This window comes from Aquarana catesbeiana, linkage group LG06 (genome assembly GCF_042186555.1).
Source record: "Aquarana catesbeiana isolate 2022-GZ linkage group LG06, ASM4218655v1, whole genome shotgun sequence".
Taxonomy (NCBI): Eukaryota; Metazoa; Chordata; class Amphibia; order Anura; family Ranidae; genus Aquarana; species Aquarana catesbeiana.
Genome location: NC_133329.1, coordinates 232,938,144 through 232,958,386, shown reverse-complemented (window position 1 = coordinate 232,958,386; position 20,243 = coordinate 232,938,144). Strand labels below are relative to the sequence as shown.

Below are 20,243 nucleotides of genomic sequence, written 5' to 3'. Positions count from 1 at the left end.
CAATGATGTCAGTGCTCAAGGAATCCTTGTCAGCCTCTGGAGGAATCCTAAGGTTCCACAGAACACCAGGTCGAGAGAAGTTTATACAATGCAAAAGTCATTTGCTGTGTTCTATGATCAGACCTCTTAACGGTCTGTGAGGGGCACATATTGACATAACATATATGTGGGAAATAGGTGTGTTACCATTTACATGAATTATGCAAAAATGATTGGATATCCACTTCTGAACCACTATTCTTTACCTTTTGTGTATGATCTGTATGTGATATATTTAGAGTACCATTACCAAGCTCCACATTTTACCTCATCGGTACCGGCATGTTCCTTCATTGCCAAAAAAAAAAAAAAAAACCTTAAAATGAGATCACCTTGTGGTGCCTACTTCCCACAAAGGGATCATGTCATGTTAGTTTTGGGAAACTTCTTTGTTTTTTTTTTTTTTTGTTTTTTTTGTTTCACTTTCAATTTGCTGCTTGCCCTTCCTCCTCACACTTAGAGCCTGGTACAGTTGCGTTTCTCCTCAAACAATCATACAGTTTTTAGTGTACATAGATTTGCAAAACAATGGGATAAAGGAATATGTCTGAGCTTTGTTTAATCAAATGGTTACTGTGAAATTGTGTGAACGCATCACTGCTCCGCTTGCAGAGCTTTGATTCATTGAATGATTTTACCAAAAGTGTAAATATTGCAGAATACACAGCCTCATGCTACATAACTAAGCTCCATTTCATGCTGAATAAACTAAAATTTTAATGCATCTTAAAGTCATCTTTTCATCTTTCCATCTATTAAATCTTCTGCCCCTGTTTTAACTTTGGATAGTTTTTTTTTTCTGCCATTAAATACCTTATAAAGCCCACTTCCTGTTTTTGTCTGGAAAAAAGCCTAGGCTTATGACATCGTGCACAGCTCTCACGAGAGTTTGCCAGGAAGGGAGGGGGGATGTCATAAGAGGGCCAATGATAGCTGCAGAGCTAAAGGTATGTCTGTGTAAATTCAGGAAGTGAACAGGCAGCAGCTTCAGCTGCCCACAGTTAGTGGCTGCAGCCAGACTTAGTGGAGGGAGATTTCTGCAGCATTTTTGGCAAGTACAGAATATATAGAATAATGTGCAAAGTGGTTGGAGGGAAGCTTCAGAATGGTAAAGATGTTTTTATTATAAAATATGTGAGCAGACTGCAGTTTCTCTTTTAAATAAAAAACTATTTTTGGCCCCTTTCACACTGGGGCGGGGGCATTGTCGGCGGTAAAGCGCCGCTATTCAGCCGCTAGCGGGGCGGTTTTACCCCCCTGCTAGCAGCCGAGAGAGGGTTAAAACCACCGCAAATTACCTCTGCAGAGGCGCTTTGCCAGCGGTATAGCCGCGCCGTCCCATTAATTTCAATGGGCAGGAGCGGTATACACTCCCCTCAGGGCTTTCACACTGGAATTAAAGTAGTGGCACTTTCGGGTCGGTTTGCAGGCGCTATTATTAGCGCAATAGCGCCTGCAAACCGCCCCAGTGTGAAAAGACCCTTTTAGATAGATTTTTACTCCCAAAGCATTTTAATAAAATAAATTTGATACAAATCAAAAAGAGGGGCACTGAAATTTCAGCCAAAAATGTTATCGGCATTCGGCCATGGTGCCGATAATGGCATCGAAAACGCACCACAATTTTTACCTTGCATTCACGCCGCTCTTGCTGTGTTTTTGTGACTATTTTACCATGCCGTGCTTGTGGGGCGTTTCATAGGTCATGTGACTCAAAAACTGCATCAAAAACATAACACAGGTGGGGTAATGATACTTTCTTGCTGCATTTTCAGTGCATTTGAACTGGGAGGTGTTTTTTGTTTGTTTTTTTTTTTTTGTTTTTTTTCTAACTGACCAAAATTGCAGCAAGCAAGATTTTCAACACCACAATGGAATCGCAACGGACCAGTGTGAAGACATGCATATAATTTAAAGGGATACATTATTCTTGAGCTTTTCTTGCGCTAAAAGTGCCAATAATGGCATATTCATTTAAATTGATATTAAGAAGTCGAATATAACACAATTCTGTATAAGAATGTTAATATTTTTTTTTTTAACCACTAGGCGTCCGCGCTATAGCCGAAAGACGGCTACAGCGCGGACTCCAATTGCCGGGAGGGCGTCCCTGGACATCGTCCTGTTCACTTCCGCTTTGCGCGCTCCCGCGGACGCGCATCGGGGAAGTTTTGTGCTGGCCGTGTCCCTCGGACATAGCCAGTCACAGATCGCCGTAAACGGCCAGTGACATCGGCCGTTTACAGTGCGATCGCTCTGCCAATGAGAGAGGATCTCATATGTAAACATATGAGATCATCTCTCATCGCCGGCTCTTCCTCCTCACACAGAGACAGCGTGTGAGGAGGGAGAGTGAACCGCTGCGGCGGTAAGTAAACAGGAAAAAAAAAAAAACAAAAAAAAAAAGTGTCAACACTGCCATCTGTCCCCAGTGCCATCTGTCCCCAGTGCCATCTGTGCCACGTATCAGTGCCATCTGTCCCCAGTGCCATCTGTGCCACGTATCAGTGCCATCTGTCCCCAGTGCCATCTGTGCCACGTATCAGTGCCATCTGTCCCCAGTGCCATCTGTGCCACGTATCAGTGCCATCTCATCAGTGCCACGTATCAGTGCCATCTGTCATCAGTGCCACGTATCATTGTCCTGGTTCTCCAGGGCCTTCAAAAGTGTAATAGGTAGTCAACAAATTAGATGTGTAATTTATGCTCCTAGAACACCTGATGGTGCTCCCTGCATGTTGGGACTCTGTATGTGGCCAGGCTGTGAAAAAGTCCCACACATATGGTATCGTAATACTCAGGAAGAGTAGCAGAATGTATTTTGGGGTGTCATTTGTGGTATACACATGCTATGTGAGAGAAATAACCTATTACAATGACAATTTTGTGGGGAAAAAAAAAAAAAAATCTTCATTTTGCAAAGAATTGTGGGAAAAAATGACAACATCAAAAACCTCCCCATACATCTAGCTAAATACCTTGGAATGTCTACTTTCAAAAAAGGGGTCATTTGGGGGTTATTTGTACTTTCCTGACTTGTTAGGGTCGCAAGAAATGAGATAGGCCACCAGTACGTCAGGTGTGATCAATTTTTTATGATTTGCACCACATCTTGTAGACTCTCTAACTTTCACAAAGACCAAATAATATCCACTAATTTGGGTTATTTTTACCAAAGATATGTAGCAGTATAAATTGTGGCCAAAATTTATGAAGAAAAATTACTAATTTGCAAAATTTTATCACAGAAACAAAGAAAAATGCGTTTTTTTTTGTTTTCAAAATTTTCGGTCTTTTTTCATTTATAGCGCAAAAAATAAAAAACCTAGAGGTGATCAAATACCACCAAAATAAAGCTCTGTTTGTATGAAAAAAGGACAAAAAATTCATTTGGGTACAGTATTGTATGACTAATTGTCATTCAAAGTGTGAGAGCACCGAAAGCTGAAAATTGGTCTGGTCACGAGGGGGGTTTAAGTGCCCAGTTGTCAAGTGGTTAAATAGTGTTTTCAGCCAAGTGCATCCTGCAGTTTCGGTTTTGGCACCAGAATTTCCATTCAGTGCACCTAGATTTTTTTTCCACCCTGCTATCAATCAAATTGTCAAACCATCAAATGGCTGGTGTCATAACTGATCACATGTGCAGCACCTGCAAATCAGAAGCTAAGGTGGCAGCTTCCAGTATCACTTTAAAATGGTGCTTTAGTCAGAAAATTAAAGTGGTTGTAACCCTCACCTTTAAAACGACCCATTCAGTTTAAAATGGGAATAAAAGGCAAACCATTTTTGTATAGATATATATATAAAAAAACAGATATTTAAAGCAGTTGTATAGTCTTTTTTTTACTTTTACCTACAGGTAAGCCTATAATAAGGCTTACCTGTAGGTAAAAAAAATATCTCCTAAACCTGTACGGTTTAGGAGAATATTCCCCTTGCTATGAGCCACTGACTGCAGCAGCGCATGCGCACAGGGGATTCTCGGCTGAAGGTCCGGCAACTGCCGGACCTTGCCGGGAAAGAAATCTCCTGTGCATGCGCGTGAGTATTGACATCGCGGCTCCAGCCACTCACAGCACTGGAACCACGATATCCGGAAGACACACCGAGGCAACATGTCAGCTACCTCGGCGTGGACCAGGTAAGATACCGACGCCTCGTTCTAACGTAAGTATTTCATAATGAGCTAGTATGCGGTGCATACTAGCTCATTATGCCTTTTGCTTTACAGGGTAAAAAAAAAAAAAATTTCAGCAGGTATACAACCGCTTTAAGTTATCACATTCCCTCTGTTCTTACGGCATAAGAGCTGGTGGAGGACAAGAAGTAAAAGTACACTGAGCTTCCCAGTGAATGGCTGTGCAGTGGGGGCATGTCTGATCATTGGAGGAGCGCAGGCTGAGTTCCCAGCACAGCTAGAGAACTGACCACAATGTACTCTCCTGCTTAGTGTGATCAGTTTTTATTAGGAAAACAAAGGGCCTGACAGGAACACCGGGGATTTCACATAAAGGAAGCAATACAAATAGAACAGGAAACTTTCTCATACAAGTACCTGGTACAGCAGGCACATCTCAGGAATATTAAGTGTTGGGGTAACAAATGCTTTAAGTCCTGCTAGATCACTTCAGGCTGTCCCCTTTTGCATGTGTAGCTATGTAAAACATTAAAAATAAGTGTCTGTACTGTTTTAAAATCCAGTAATACTCTTAACTTCCTCTGCACATGCTCTGTTGCTCTCTATTTTTTGACTCTGTACTGAAGTTTACTGCTGCTTGGGAGATTTGGGCTTCAGCAAAATGGCAGCCCTTAGAATGAAGAACCAGGAGCAATGCTGGAGGCAACTTACAGCACACGCTAATTTCGGTAACATGATTATTAATGTGGAATGTATGTTCCTTGCTAAAGAACATTATTTTTTTAAGTTGTTATGGGTAAGGTTCCGCTTTAAGCTTTTATAAAACTTAATCTCCTGAATCCCTCTGATTTTCTCTCTAATCTGTACAAAGTAGCAGCAAGGAATATTAAGTACAGTACTTTGTTCCACGTTTTTGAATAGAGACCAGATGAGCAACCATACAATGAAACATCATTATAAGGCAGCAGAGTTTTATGGCTTTTTTTTTTCCAGATGTCACTTTAAACTGATCCTGATAAGGGCTACAACTAACAATGCTACTGAATTGCAGGATAGTACCCTTACCAAGATATGAAAACGAACCTTGATGGAAACATTTTAGTCTAGATTTAAAAAAAAAAAAAAAAAAAAGATTTTGTAGTATTGAAAAGAATCGCTCCTCCACCCCCCCCCCCTTCTAAAATCACATTTTGTTGCTTTGAAGGCAGAGTTTTTTTGTTTTATCCAGCTTTATACAAGAACACTGATCTGTCTTCATACAGTCAGCGCATCCCCCCCACCCAGCAAGCACCTCTTAGGGACACATTTAACCCTTCAATCGCCCCTGATGTTAACCCCTTCCTTGCCAGTGTCATTAGTACAGTAACCATGCATATTTTCAGCACTGATCACTGTAATAGAGTCACTGGTCCCCAAAAAGTGTCAGGTGTCCGATTTGTTGCAGTCCCGTTATAAAATGCTGCTCGCCGCCATTACTAGTAAAAAAAATAAGTTTAATAAATGCCATAAAAAACCTCCCATCGTTTGTAGACGCTATAACCTTTGTGCAAATCAATATACGCTTATTGGAATTTATTTTACCAAAAACATGTAGCTGAATACATATAGGCCTAAATTGTCAGTTAAAGTAACGCCGTGCCGTATCACAAAAACTGGCCTGTCATTAAGGTGGTAAAACCTTCCGGGACTGAAGTGGTTAATTACAGCCTTTAGTCTGTTGGGATATGTCTCTACTAACTTTGACATCTAGACTTTGCACAATTTACCCACTCTTCTTTGCAGAACTGCTCAAGTTCAGTTAAATTTGATGGTGATCATTTGTGGACTGCAGTCTTAAAGTCAATTCACAGATTTTCAATGGGATTTTAGTCTGGGCTCTGACTAGGCCATGCAATTACATCCACCTTTTTCTCTTTCAACCACTGTGTGGTCATTTTTTCTGTGGGTCATTGTCGGAAGATGAATCTTCTTTCCATTGACCACTTTATGGCAGAGAGCAGCAGATTTTCCTCAAGAATTTGTTGGTATTTTTGCCCTATCCATTCTTCTATCCTGACAAGTGCTCCAGTCCCCCATAAACACCCCCATAACAGAATATCACCACATCAATGCTTTACTGTAGGAATGGTGTTATTTGGATGGTGAGCTGTATTGAATTTCCATCAGACATATTGTTAGGCCTCTTGCACACTGCAGCTTGAAAAAGCTCAGTAGAGCTTGCTTATTTTACTGAGCTAAAATACAGCCCATTAATTATAATGTGCACATAGGTGTGTAAACAAGCGCCGTGTATTTTTCATGATTAAAAAAAAAAAAAATCTGCAATTTATGCCTTGTGCACGCAGTATCATGTGCAAGAGCAATAGGCCTTTAGGTTAAGTCAATATTAGTCTTATCTGACCACCTTAAACGCACCTTGAAGATTCTGAGGTCACATGGGGAAAAAGTTGTTCTGATCAGAAGAAACTGGTCTTTGGCTGTCTTGATTCCCCAGTGGGAAATGACATCACTCCCACACGTGTGGCTCTGTGTACATTTTGTGGAGGGTTATGAATAGGCATGTAAATGTATGTGAAGAAGAGATGTTGCATGTGTCTCCTGCAACAAAGAGCCTGCCATTTTTTAGTTTTTAACCTTCAATTCCTCTTTAAGTTGTAAGGAAGATTTAAAATCCCTTTGCCTGATTTGTAGGCATTGACCACCTACTTTCTGAGGGCCTTAGCTTCTTTGACAACACACTTCAATATCAAAAAGAATTTGAGACCCTAGATGTTGGAGGTTTACTGTTCATATTTTATCATATTGCTAGATTGAGAAGGTTAAAATTGGTATATAAAAACATACTTCCTTCACCCCAGATTAAAGAGACAAGTTCACCTTTAAAAAAAAAATAAATAAATAAAATAAAATTTTGTGGGTAAAAAAATGTACGTGTTATTTCTTTTTCTAAGGAGCCTCTAAAGCATTGCATCCACGATCAGCAGATTGTGGGTGCATTCTCGGGCTCCTGCAGACTCTCAGCATAGCTTGGGACAGGAAGGCAGTTAATTGAGAGCAGGAAGAGTCAACCCACTAGAGCGCTCACCAGCGTCCTTGTAGTTCATTGGGAACTACAAGCTGTCTGCGGCAATGGCTGAAGTTATTTGTGAGCATTAATTTAGAGAAAACTGTGAATGAATGACACAGCTGTGTGGGCGGAGCCCTGCATGTTTGTATAGTTTTCAAATTGTGACCGAGGGTATGGGGAAAGCATCCCCCGGTCAGTGTCACAAGGTAGGATGGAGGGGAGAAGAGCTGCAGATGCTGGAACACGTTCCACCCTAAAACCCGGTAGAAGCTTATAATAAGGTGAATTTATCCTTTTATTTCCAGTGTAACTTTGTCCTTCAGCCACATTGGACTTTGCTGGGAGTGTGGTATGTTGAGCTGGATCATCTTTAAAAATATTTGAGGTAATACGAAGCAGAGACTGGTAAGAAAACATATCTAAAGATTTCCTGGTTGCTTTTTAAGTTCTGCAGTCTGTTTTCAAGAAATGCAAAAGACCAAGAAAACTGGTAGAGCTGCTCATAGTGTGTTCATTTTATGCAAAGCCCTCCCCTCCCTCCTAGGAGACATGCAGGAAGGTTTAATTGACACAAGTGTAGAGATGCATTGGTCCACTGTGCAGTGTATCTGAAATGTTATCTGTCTGAAGGATTGAGAATGAAACCTTACCTGAGCTCTCTTCACAATAGGCCATATCTATTATATGCAGCACAACACTTCATAAGCCAGCAGCATTTCGGAACCCAGTACCGTGCTTTTATGACGAGTTAAATGTGTTAACTAGCATATCTAAATTTTAGGTTTAATATATTGCAGATTATGTGGCTATTTTTCCAACTTCTATTCATTTTCTCTTGGTAATCTTGAAAATAATCTTCTGCCTGTGTATGGCTACACTTGAGTGAGTCCACTATCTATGGAGAGAGCAGTGGTTGTCACCCCAGCTGGACTTCTGACTTTTTTCATCTCCATTATGTAGGGGCTGAAGCGGTTAGAAGTGTACAGAAGAAAGATTTTTTATGCTCTCAGTTCAGCTTTCAGGAAGTGATCTAAATATGCAGCAAATCTGTACTAGCTGAAAATGTTGGCCAGGAAAAAAAAAAACAATGCAGCCCCCACCTAGGACTAGTAAGCTGCAATATCATATGTTATTGGGTTTAGTTATCCTTCAAGAATGTAAAAAGCTCTGTACTTTGGAGTTCTGTGGCACAGGAAATATTGTGTATCTAGCAGGAAGAATCTATTTTGTCAAGTCCTGAAAGCTATGTCCCACGGTTTGTGAAAAAAAAACTGAAGTCAAGACAGTCGTCTAAAACAAAACTCAATCAACTATGATCTGTCTCCAAGAAAAAGTACAAATGTAGGCAGGTATAGGACTGCTAGGGTATCCAGTTAAGTGTTCATAAAAAATATGTAAATGTCTGTACTAGTCTTCTGCAATCCCCTGCACGTCAGCATTCAGATAAAGAAAGAAACACATTGCTCTGGAAGCCAATCGTTCTTTATTATAAAACACTGAATCGAAAAAATGTGACTTTCTGTTTTAAAAGTGAGTGTGAACTCCCCCAGTTTAGTCATTCAGTTGTATAGCAGATGCTGAAAAAAATCAGATATAATGAGTTATCTTTACTGACGATATTTCCTAGTTCCCCTTATAATGCATGCAACATTTTCCTGGGTTTGCTTGTATCCTGCTTCTGGGTGACAGATTGCTTATTCAGATTATTGTAGGGCAAGTCTTACACTTCCTAATGGTACCGTCTAACGGTGACCAAGAAAGGTTTGCCAAGGTGGCTGAAAACTAAAACTGGCTATACACTTGTAGAATTTGATTTGAAGTAAGTTTGTTTGAACAGTCTACTAGAGTATAGCCAGCTTATGTCACACCTTGTTGTTTCATCTTGCAATATGGCTGTAAATGTTTTATAAGGCCCCTTTTATTTGATATTGTAAGGCAGGGTCTCCAAACTTTTCAAACAAAAGGCCAGTTTACTGTCCTTCAGACTTTAGGGGGGCTCGATTGTGGCCAGTGAGGGTAGAAAATGTCCCGGGTACAGCAATGGTGAGACTAAACAAGGCTTCAGGGTTTGTGGTCGGTCAGGAGAAGTGGTGCCCCCATCATTGTTATTGGTGGGAGTAATAGTGCCCCATCTTTGATGTCGGAAGACATAGTGGTGTCGGTGGGAGGAATATTGCCTCATATCATTGGCAGGCACAGTGCCCCAAGGGCCAGATAAAGGCTAGGAAATGGCCGTAGTTTGGTGACCCCTGTTGTAAGACAGTGTGAAGCCTAAGTGACTTTTCAACCCTAAAATAACTAAATCTAAAGTGTGTGTGTGTTTTTGTGAGCACAGATGTGTCCCTGAATGCAGGTAATCAATCCATATACAATGACATGTAAATAATTGCACCCTCACACTTAGAAATGTAAGGGTGCAATTAGGGCGGTTAAGATAGAACATGAAAGACGCATAGCAGAGGAGAGCAAAAAAAAAAAATCCCCAAAAATTCATTAAGTAAACAGTAAAAAAGGAGGACAGACCATATTGGTCCCATAAAGAATGAGGAAGGACATCTGGTTACAAAGGATGGGGAGATGGCGAAGGTATTGAATTTATTCTCCTCAGTCTTCACGAGGGAATCGGGGGGGGGGGGGGGGGGCTTCAGTAACCAAAACTGCAGTGTTTATCCTCATGACACATTAGAGGAAGCACCTCTATGGTTAAACAGAGGACAGAATTAAAATTAGACTTGGGGAAACTTAACATTAATCACCGGAACCAGATGGCTTGCATCCGAGGGTACTTGGGGAACTCAGTCAAGTAATTGCCAAAGCATTGTTCCTAATTTTTACTGACTGGACTGGTACCAGCTGATTGGAGAAAAGCCAATGTAGCACCAATATTTAAAAAGGGCCCAAAATACATCTCTGGGAATTATAGACCAGTTAGCCTAACATCAATAGTATGCAAACTCTTGGTGGGGATGATAAGGGACTATATGGACTATAGGGATTATATGCCAAGCTAAGCAGGGCAATAACTTCTCCGCAGGATGTGGAAACCTTGCAAAAAGATCTGAACAAATTAATGGGGTGGGCAACTACATGGTAAATGAGGATTAATGTAGAAATGTAAAATAATGCATTTGGGTGGCAAAAATATGAATTCAATCTATACACTGGGGGAGAACCTCTGGGAAAATCTAGGATGGCAAAGGACCTGGGGATCCTAGTAGTAGATAGGCTCAACAATGACATGCAATGCCAAGCTGCTGCTAACAAAGCAAACAGAATATTGGCATGCATTAAAAAGGGGATCAACTCCAGAGATAAAACGATAATTCTCCCGCTCTACAAGACTCTGGTCCGGCCGCACCTAGAGTATGCTGTCCAGTTATGGGCACAAGTCCTCAGGAAGGATGTACTGGAAATGGAACGAGTACAAAGAAGGGCAACAAAGCTAATAGGGTCTGGAGGGTATTCTTTTTGAAGAAAGGTTGCGAGCACTGAACTTATTGTCTCTGGAGAAGAGACGCTTGAGAGGGGATATGATTTCAATTTATAAATACCGTACTGGTGACCCCACAATGCAGGATAAAACTTTTTTGCGGAAGGGGGTTTAACAAGACACATGGCCACTCATTAAAATTAGAAGAAAAAAGATTTAACCTTAAACTATGTAGAGGGTTCTTTACTGTAAGAGCTGCAAGGAGTAGAATTCCCTTCCACAGGCGGTGGTCTCAGCGGGGAGCATTGAATTTTTTTTTTTTTTTTTTTTTAACTATTAGATAAGCAACTGAATGACCACAACATACAGGGTTATATATAATTACACACATAGTTTAGACTTGTGTCTTTTTTCAACCTCACCTACTATGTAATGGGGTCAGCTGGTCATAGAGTTGTACAGGGTTACTGTCAGCTAAATGGAAACACCTGGCCGTACCTGTCAGATATACACTGATCTTGGCAATTTATTTATTTATTTCAGTTACTTATATAGCGCCGTCAATTTACGCAGCGCTTTACATATACATTGTACATTCACATCAGTCCCTACCCTCAAGGAGCTTACAATCTAAGGTCCCTAACTCACATTCATACATACTAGGGACAATTTAGACAGGATCTAATTAACCTACCAGCATGTCTTTGGAGTGTGGGAGGAAACCGGAGTACCCGGAGGAAACCCACGCAGGCACAGGGAGAACATGCAAACTCCAGGCAGGTAGAGTCATGGTTGGGACAGCCCTAATCGTGCATAAGCCCTTCCTTCTTGTAGTTCTTATATTGGAATTTTTTTAGCTGATGTGGTTTTTTTTTCCCCTTGGTGCTCTTCACCTATCCATCTTTAACAAACAATTTCAGTGGTATACTTAACAGACATTAGAGAAGTTCATTGTAAGGGTATACATTAATGTGCACATGCAAATATGTCTGTAATATGTGCTTTCTATGTTCTTGCCATTACTATACTTGCACTGTTCTGAATATATTCCTGGTACAACGGTTCTAATGAAAACCTTTCTAATGTTTTATAGGTGATGAGACTCGTCAGCGTGTAAAATTTACAGACGATCGTGTCTGCAAAAGTCATCTTCTGGATTGTTGTCCTCATGACATTCTTGCAGGAACGGTAATTAACAAGTTTTCAATGAACTGTATTCAATTTTTGAGATTATGAATCTTGACAGTTTTGTTTTTCAAAATATTTCTTGGTCTACCAGTTTCTGAAAATTGCAGTGAAGTATGTAAAACATAACAGGATTTCATATGGTGATTGGACATCACATTAATAAATGGTACTTTAGAACAGTGGTTCTCAACCCTCTAGTGCTGTGACCCCTTGATAAAATGTCCCAAGTTGTGGGGACCCCTAACCAGGGCAGGACTTAGGGTGGTGGGGGCCCCTGGGCTTGAGTCACTTTTTCGGGCCCTACCCTTCTATACATATGCACTGCTCTATAAAACAGAAATAGAAAAGGACAAGGTGCGCCAGACTCAGTGCAGTATTAAAGAACTTCTGTTTAATTGGACAAGACAACTCACAAAAGTAGATAATATATAAGCGTATAAGTGGGGGATACTGTACTGGTATTCGTCCTGGGTCCACGGTTAATAAAAGCAATAAAAATAAAATAATTACTGTATTTATCGGCGTATAACACGCACCCCAAGTTTAGGAGGGAATTTTAAGGAAAAAAACTCTTAGGAGGGAAGTTTAAGGAAAAAAAAACTTACATTTAAATGCTCATCAATGCAGCCTTATCAGTGTCCATCTTCAGCCTTGTCAGTGTAGCCTTGCTCCAGTGTCATTGCTGCCTTGTCATTGCAGCCTTTCAGTTTAAAAATGGCACCACCGAGATACAGAGCCGGATGTCCTGTGTATCTCGTCTGCTTTCGAAGCAGGCGGGGCCCCCTATTGGCCGGGGCCCATGGGCTTAAGCCCAATGGAAAGTCCGGCCCTGCCCCTAACAGTAAAATTATTTTCGTAGCGTGGGTTGTCAGCATCCAAGGCAAGACAAGTCATTTGCACCGCCTAATCCACGGACATTTAGCGCTCACTGAGTCCCTTCCACTTGTACACTATTAAAACCCCTTCTGGTACATTTTAAGATGTACCGCTCTTTGTTCTCCTTTCTTTCCCTTTTATCTCACTCTATCCTAATTTCTTGTTGTTTTCCCCCATCCCTCTCTCTAGCTGTGTTCTCTTATTCTCTTTTTCTTTGTTCCTCCCCCTCTTTTCCTCTCCCTTCCATGTATTCTCTATTTTTGGCATGTTGGGATGAGTGGTGGCAGTGCTGGCGGGGAGTTGGGATGAGTGGTGGCAGTGCTGGCGGGGAGTTGGGATGAGTGGTGGCAGTGCTGGCGGGGAGTTGGGATGAGTGGTGGCAGTGCTGGCGGGGAGTTGGGATGAGTGGTGGCAGTGCTGGCGGGGAGTTGGGATGAGTGGTGGCGGGGAGTTGGGATGAGTGGTGGCGGGGAGTTGGGATGAGTGCTGGCAATGCTGGCGGGGAGTTCTGATCAACCAACTTAGGTGCTCTTGATCAAGGTCATCTGCTGATCTGAGAACTGTAGTGGGGACTTTTAATGGCAACTCTAATCACAGGTAGTGTTACTCACTATATCTCTGGCTTCACACTGTCTCCAGCTTTGTGGTGTCTCGTAGCAGTGACACCTATGCCAAAATCTGGAAATAGGGCCTTCTCCAGCTCCTCCCACTTCATATTCCTCACCAGTCAGCTGACCTCTAGTCTCTGCCCCCCACCCATACCGTGAACTGAACAGGCGGCTGCGAAGAAACTGAGTGGGCGGCCGCAGGTTCCATGAACAGCCCAGCTGGGTGACAACAGGCTCCAGGGACAGCCCCAGGTGGGCGGCCGCGATAAGGCAAGGAGAGCGGTGCAGGCTTTAGGAACAGCCCAGGATTCGGTGACTCCTGGCAAATCATCATTCGACCCCCAGGTTGAAAACCACTGCTTTAGAATAATGTAAAGCCTAGTACACACGTGCTGAATGTCTGCCGGCTTCTGTCAGAAGGGCTGGCTTATACATGGGCCGAATGTCAGCCGTTTCAATAGAAACCTGACATTCAGGCCATGTATACTCCAGCCGGTCTGGCAGAAGCCCGCCATTCGGCTAGCTTCTGTCAAAGGCTCATGGCCAGAAAAAAGGTCTGCTGACCGGCTCCCGCTCAGCTAACATTGAATTGTTAGTACAGCAACTCCAACCTGAGCTGTACAGTTTTTTTTTTTTTTTTCAACCCAGCAGGGAAGTGTGTACTAGGCTTAAGGGTCCATTCACACTGAATAGACAGCTGCCAGAGAGTAAACCGCAGTGATTTACCTCCCCAGCAACTGCTAGTTCTGTCTGGGATAGGTGTGGTCTTTCCATCTGTCTGGAGCAATATCAAACCTGAATTTCCATTGGGGATATTGTGGCTGTATCACAGCAAAGTGCAATTGGTTTCTGTTTTGAGATCTCTCCGTCAGGTAAGAAGTGTGAGCACTGGTGTCATTCTCTTGGAGAGCACTTATAATTTTGGATTGATTCATTTTATTAATAATACTTTGTTGTATCTACACTGGATATCAAAATTAGAGACCCTACAATTTCCTAAATTATAAGGTCACTGCTTAGTCCTATTTGAAATGATCCAAAGAGGAGTAAAAGAGTTTTGTTAAGCATATTTTATGAGTTGCATATATTTTGAAGCACAGAATAAACTTCAATGAGATTTGAAAAAACATTGATCAAAGTTGGAGAGCACTCAGATACCTCCTGGTTATTGGTGTTAATCTGGCACCTTGTGCTAATTTCTTTAACCACTTCAGCCCTAGAAGAATTTACCCCCTTCCTCACCAGAGCACTTTTTGCGATTCGGCACTGCGTCAATTGCGCGGTCGTGCAACTTTGTTCTCAAACAAAATTGATGTCCTTTTTTTCCCACAAATAGAGCTTTCTTTTGGTGGTATTTGATCGCCTCCTGCGGTTTTTATTTTTTGCGCTGTAAACAAAAACAGTGTGACAATTTTGAAAAAAACACACATTATTTTTTACTTTTTGCTATAATAAATATCCCCAAAAAAATCGCAATAAGTGTATATTGATTGGTTTGAGCAAAAGTTATAGCGTCTACAAAATAGGGGATAGATTTATAGCATTTTTATTATATATATTTATTTATTTATTTTTTTTTTTTTTTTTTAGTAATGGTGGCAATCTGCGAAAATGTTTTTTTTTTTTTTTTCGTGACTGCGACATTATAGCGGACACATCGGACAATGCTATAAAATTGCATTGATTACTTTAAAAATGTCACTGGCAGGGAAGGGGTTAACACTAGGGGGCGCTCGAGGGGTTAACTGTGTTCCCTGGGAGGTGATCCTAACTGAAGGGGGAGGGGACTGACTGGAGGAAGTGACCGATCATAGTTCCTAGCTAATAGGAACACACGATCTGTCACTCCTCTCAGAACAGGGAAGTGTGTGTTTACATACACTCGTCCCTGTTCTGTCTCTCCTGCTTACGATCGCTTGTGGCCGGCGGTCATCGCGACCATCAGCCACGTGCATCGGCACCCCCGCTGTGCAGCGGGGCGTGCTTGCTATCCCGGGCCTGCGAGCCGACATATAGCTACAACAGTTTGCGCAGGGGAGCCAACCTGCCGCAGTATAACTGCGTCCATTGGTTGGGAAGCGGTTAATTATCTGATAAACCCTATTTAACTGGCAGTCTAAATTTTCCAGTTTTCGCCGAGACTTGATGGTGAGCCGTTCTAAAGTGACTGAAACTCTCTGGCAGCAGGTTGTCCAGATGAAGGCCAAAGGGATGACCCTTTCAGCCATAGCAAGAGAAGTTTGTCGTTCCAAATCTGTGATTTCTAGAATATTGCATCTTTAAAATGTCAAACTCATGAAAGTCCCCCAAAAAGCCTGGCCGTCCACGAAAGACAAATGCAAGAGGACAGGATAATATGTAAAATCTCAATGGGCAATCGGTTCAATGCTGCAGCTGTGATTGCTTGCCAGTTTCAGCGCTGAAGCGAGTAAACATCTGTCTCATCATACAGTAACTCGCCATTTAAGAGAATTTGGACTGAAAGCCCACTCTGCAATGACCTAATCTCTCATTAGCAAAAAGAATCAAAAGGCTAGACTAACTTTTGCTGAGGAGCATGTTGTGTGGACAGAGAACTGGTCCAAAGTTTACTTTAGTGATGAAAGCAAGTTTAATTTATTTGGGTCCAATGGAAAACCTTATGTTCGCCATCAAACTGGGGAAAGACTGAACCCAAAGTTTGTAAAGAAGTCAATGAGAGGGGAAAGCATCATAGTTTGGGGGGTGATTTCTGCAGGAGTTTGGCCTCTTATACATCTACATGGCAGAGTGAATGCAAATGTTTATCAGAACCTTCGACAACATGCGGTTCCTTCCCTGCATTCATCACCCAATCATCCAGCAATTTTCATGCCCCCTGTCGCACAGCAAAATGGGTAAAGCAGTTTCTTGAAGCTGAGAAAATTGAAAAATAATGAGTCCTGATCTAAACCCAATAGAAAGCCTCTGGAAAATCCTTGGCAACAAAGTTATGGCCAAGAAACCCACTACAGTCACCGAACTGTGAAGAAGATTTGAAGAAGAGTGGAACAAAATCACACCAAAGCAGTGCGAGAGACTAGTGATGTCCTGTGGCCGCAGATGTCCTGAAGCCATTCAAAGCAAGGGCCTGTACACTTCCTACTAATTGATTGTTGTAACCTTCAGAAGTTTTAGTTGTAATTTTCTCCGTGCTACAGCCATTGCTGTTCTCTAATTTTGATCATTGCGTTTTCTACAAAATATTTTTTGTTGAAGTGCCTTGGTTATTTTGAAAAAACACTTCTATTAGCATTATATAGCCACATAAAAAAAATCCATCAAATGTTGCACAATGAAAATGAAATTATTTCTGGAAAAAATCATGTGTTCTTAAATTGTACCCCAATCTTGATCTCCAGTGTACATTGGTATGAATAGCACAGCACATCTATTTATCGAGAAGTATCTTTTTAGTTGGGCCTCCTTAAAGTGATTGTAAAGCCAGAATTTTTTTTTTTTTTTTTTCTTAATGCATTCTATGTATTAAGATAATAAGCCTTTTGTGTGCAGCAGCCCCCTAATGCTTACCTGAGTGCCATCTCTATTTAGCGATGTGCACGAATGCCTCGGCCATCCGGGACTCTCCCTCCTGATTGGCTGAGACAGGAGCAACACCATTGGCTCCCGCTACGGTCAAACTCAGCCAATCGGGGGGGAGGGGTGGAACCAAACCGCAGCTACAACATTTTTGTAATTTTTATAGAACATGTAACGTGTTTTACTTTAATAGAAAAGAAAAAGATTTTAGTATAACTTTAAAGTGACACTAAAGGGTTGTCAGCTTCTGCATGAAAGTTCTGAGTCTCGAGGTAGCCCCCTTTGTGGCAGTTTAATTTGCCTGGTTTTCCACCAGACCCCTACAATACAAAATGTTGTCCCTGGCTTGGAGGCTCGGAAATTCAGCCGTAGCGTTGCGGAAAGTCCTCCTTCCTGTGTTCTAATTCTAATTGGAGTAAATTAAGGGTTAATAAGGGGTTAAAACAAACCTTTAATAAACACAATTTAATTTTTTATCTTGACCGGTTGCTTTAAACTGACTTCATCTGCAGATTGAGGTTCATCTTTGATCTGTAGATGACGAAACAAAGATTCAAAAAGAAACCATGTTTCTTTTTGTCTTGGTGTTTGAGCAGCTAAGCAATGTTAAGCATTCATTTTATTTATTTTTTTGACATCTCCAATTGCCAGACTTCTTTAACACTTAAGCTGTCCACAGGGGACCCCCACTGACAGCTGAATAAATCATAGATTAAGGACTCAGCAGCCCCGCTCCTTGACCGATAATTGTCGGCTTTTTTTTTTTATACACTTCAGCTGTCAGTGGGGGAATCCCGCTAAAAGAACTAAGCCTAAAAGCATCAATTTCAGGTATCAGTGCATTTGCACGGGTACCAATACTTGTGCAAATGCTAAGTATTGGCACCAGTATCGGTGCAACCCCAATAAAAAGTTTCCTTTCTCCCCGTGGATATAAATAGTGTGCATAGGATGCATTAAGGTGAAAAAACATGAGGGTTTACAACCGCTTTAAAGTCCCATTTACTCCTGATAAGGTTTCTTAGTTGCTGTTATGGTGGAATTGCCTATAGAAATTTTTTGTTTGCCGGTGTCCAAGCCTTCTGTAGGTGATAGCATAACCCGGAGGTTTAGTCTACTTGTGTCCCTCAGTGGATTCCAAGAAAGATTCTACTTTGCGTTTGAGCTTGTTTAACACAACATTGCTCAGTGCTGAGATGATAAGAAACATTCTATCATTTTGGTTCTTTTAGATCAGAGATCAACTTCTGTCTGCAAATGAGAGAAGTTTAACCACTTAAAGACCAGGCCTATATATATATATTATTGTTTTTAGCCAAGATCCTGGAGAATAAAATCACGGCATTGCAATATTTTATGTCACACTGTATTTGCGCAGCAGTCTTTCAAACATATCATGATCTTTATTCTAAGCAAATAAAAAAACATGATTCTCATTTTATCCAGAATCGTGCAGCTCTACTCTGTGTTCATAACCCTATTTTAGTTGCTAAAATATACTACTCTTCTGTCTGCTGACGCTGTAATTTTTCTTTTAGAAGAAACCTATGGGATGTGTTTCTCAAATAGATTTTTTTTTTTGTTTGGCTTGCTTTAAATGTTTATAATGCATTTGTGTGTAATAATTTTTATTTATTTTTTTTAAACAGAGGATGGATTTGGGTGAGTGCACCAAGATTCACGATTTGGCATTGCGAGCGGATTATGAGATTGCAAGCAAGGAGAAAGATCTGTTTTTTGAGCTTGATGTGAGTTTTTTTTCCTCTTATTTTGTATCTTATTGCACCAATGCCTGACCTTTCACTGGATAGTGTGGGGCTTATTTACTAAAGGAATACAGTGCTCACATTGCAAAGTGAATATTCACCAAGCTTAGTAATTAAGGCATAGCTGCTTTTACTCAATCAACCAGTATACCAACAAAATTCAAGGTGTCCCTCTTCCATGATTGTGTATTTCAGGTAAACATTCATTTTGCTATGTCAACAACCTCTACTCAATTAGTAAATCAACCCCTTTTTTCTACATTTACAATCTCAGTATATTTTTAGGGAGTACATTTGTTTGTTTTTTTATGTTTTGTTTTTTTGTTTCTATGAAATTGTATTGTTTGCCTCCAACATTGTTCAAAATTTCCTGATATTTGGAGTTTATTTGTAGATTCCCCAACCTTTGGCCAGCTATCATAAAATTAGTTATGGCCATGTGGAGAGTATTTCAGTCTGAGCATACAGAGTGTCATAGAGCGATGAACAGTAAAGCACCATCGCTGTGCTGCAATGAGTGGGAAACCTGGCATGCGTTTTAATGTGTCCATGTGAGCTTATTATAATTACATAGAAATGAATGTTAAATGATCATTTGAAAACGTTAAAATTAAGATTAATTGCTCTGGTCACACTCGCATATACAATAAAAATCTAAAGCATAAGTTCCCTGTTATTCTTTGCATGTGAAAGACATTATTCTTGGCTATCCTAATTTGCTATGCAGTTGCCATATATGCTTGGTTAAAAAAACTAGCTGACAAAATCTCTCAGAACTGACAGAAATATGTCAACGTATAAGTTTGTGCACTTGTGTAATTCCCCCCCCCCCCCCCCCCTTTTCTATTTCTATTTTTTGTTCATGATGTTATGTTTAAGTCATTATGTTTTATAAGCTTACACACAATAGCTAATCAGATACCTGTAACTGTCTGATATACCTGTAATAAGATGATGTGGGCCCCATATAGTGCTATTGCAAACAAATGTGTACTGGATGAATATTCATGACTTGCATGTGCATCTAAGTGGCAAGTCTTTGCTGCTTACTAGCCAGTGAACAAGTAAATGCGCCATATTTATTTTAAGGGCTTGGGGGGCAGAGGTGATTTAAGGCAGATATAACCCAAATCATTTACTAGTTGAAAAAAGTTAATAAAGGTGCTCTTCAATCATACCATATATATAGCAGGATTTCTTTTGAATAAACAAAATCTAGTTTCTCAATGTCTTGAATTGTATTGGCTATTAGTGACTAGAGCACATTATTCTGGGGTATTTCCATGCCTCGGGTCTCACATTTGTACTTAAGGCCTCTTGCACACGAAGGTAAAAAAAAGCCTGATCTGAAGACCAGTGCATTGTGGGGGAAAGTGCATCCAGCTGTATAAAGATCAGTAGTAATGCAGTGAACACAGAACCGTAGAATAACATTTTTAAGTTTGAGTGCAGTAATTTATGCGCATATGTGTGTGTATATGGCATGTATACATGTTTATTGCAACACTGGCAACTAGAAGAGGAGGATGAAGAATTTTACGCATGTATACACATATGCACGTTTACACACCAA

General features: G+C 40.9%; 1 protein-coding gene across 1 annotated transcript in view; it reads left to right on the top strand.

The window, feature by feature from the left end:
- LUC7L (LUC7 like) overlaps window positions 1-20,243 on the top strand; it is a 78,323-nt gene that overhangs the window by 5,807 nt on the left and 52,273 nt on the right. Inside the window, exons 2-3 of the mRNA XM_073633052.1 lie at window positions 11,768-11,862; window positions 18,554-18,652. Coding sequence (XP_073489153.1) covers window positions 11,768-11,862; window positions 18,554-18,652 — 194 coding nt within the window. The remainder of the gene's footprint in view (window positions 1-11,767; window positions 11,863-18,553; window positions 18,653-20,243) is intronic.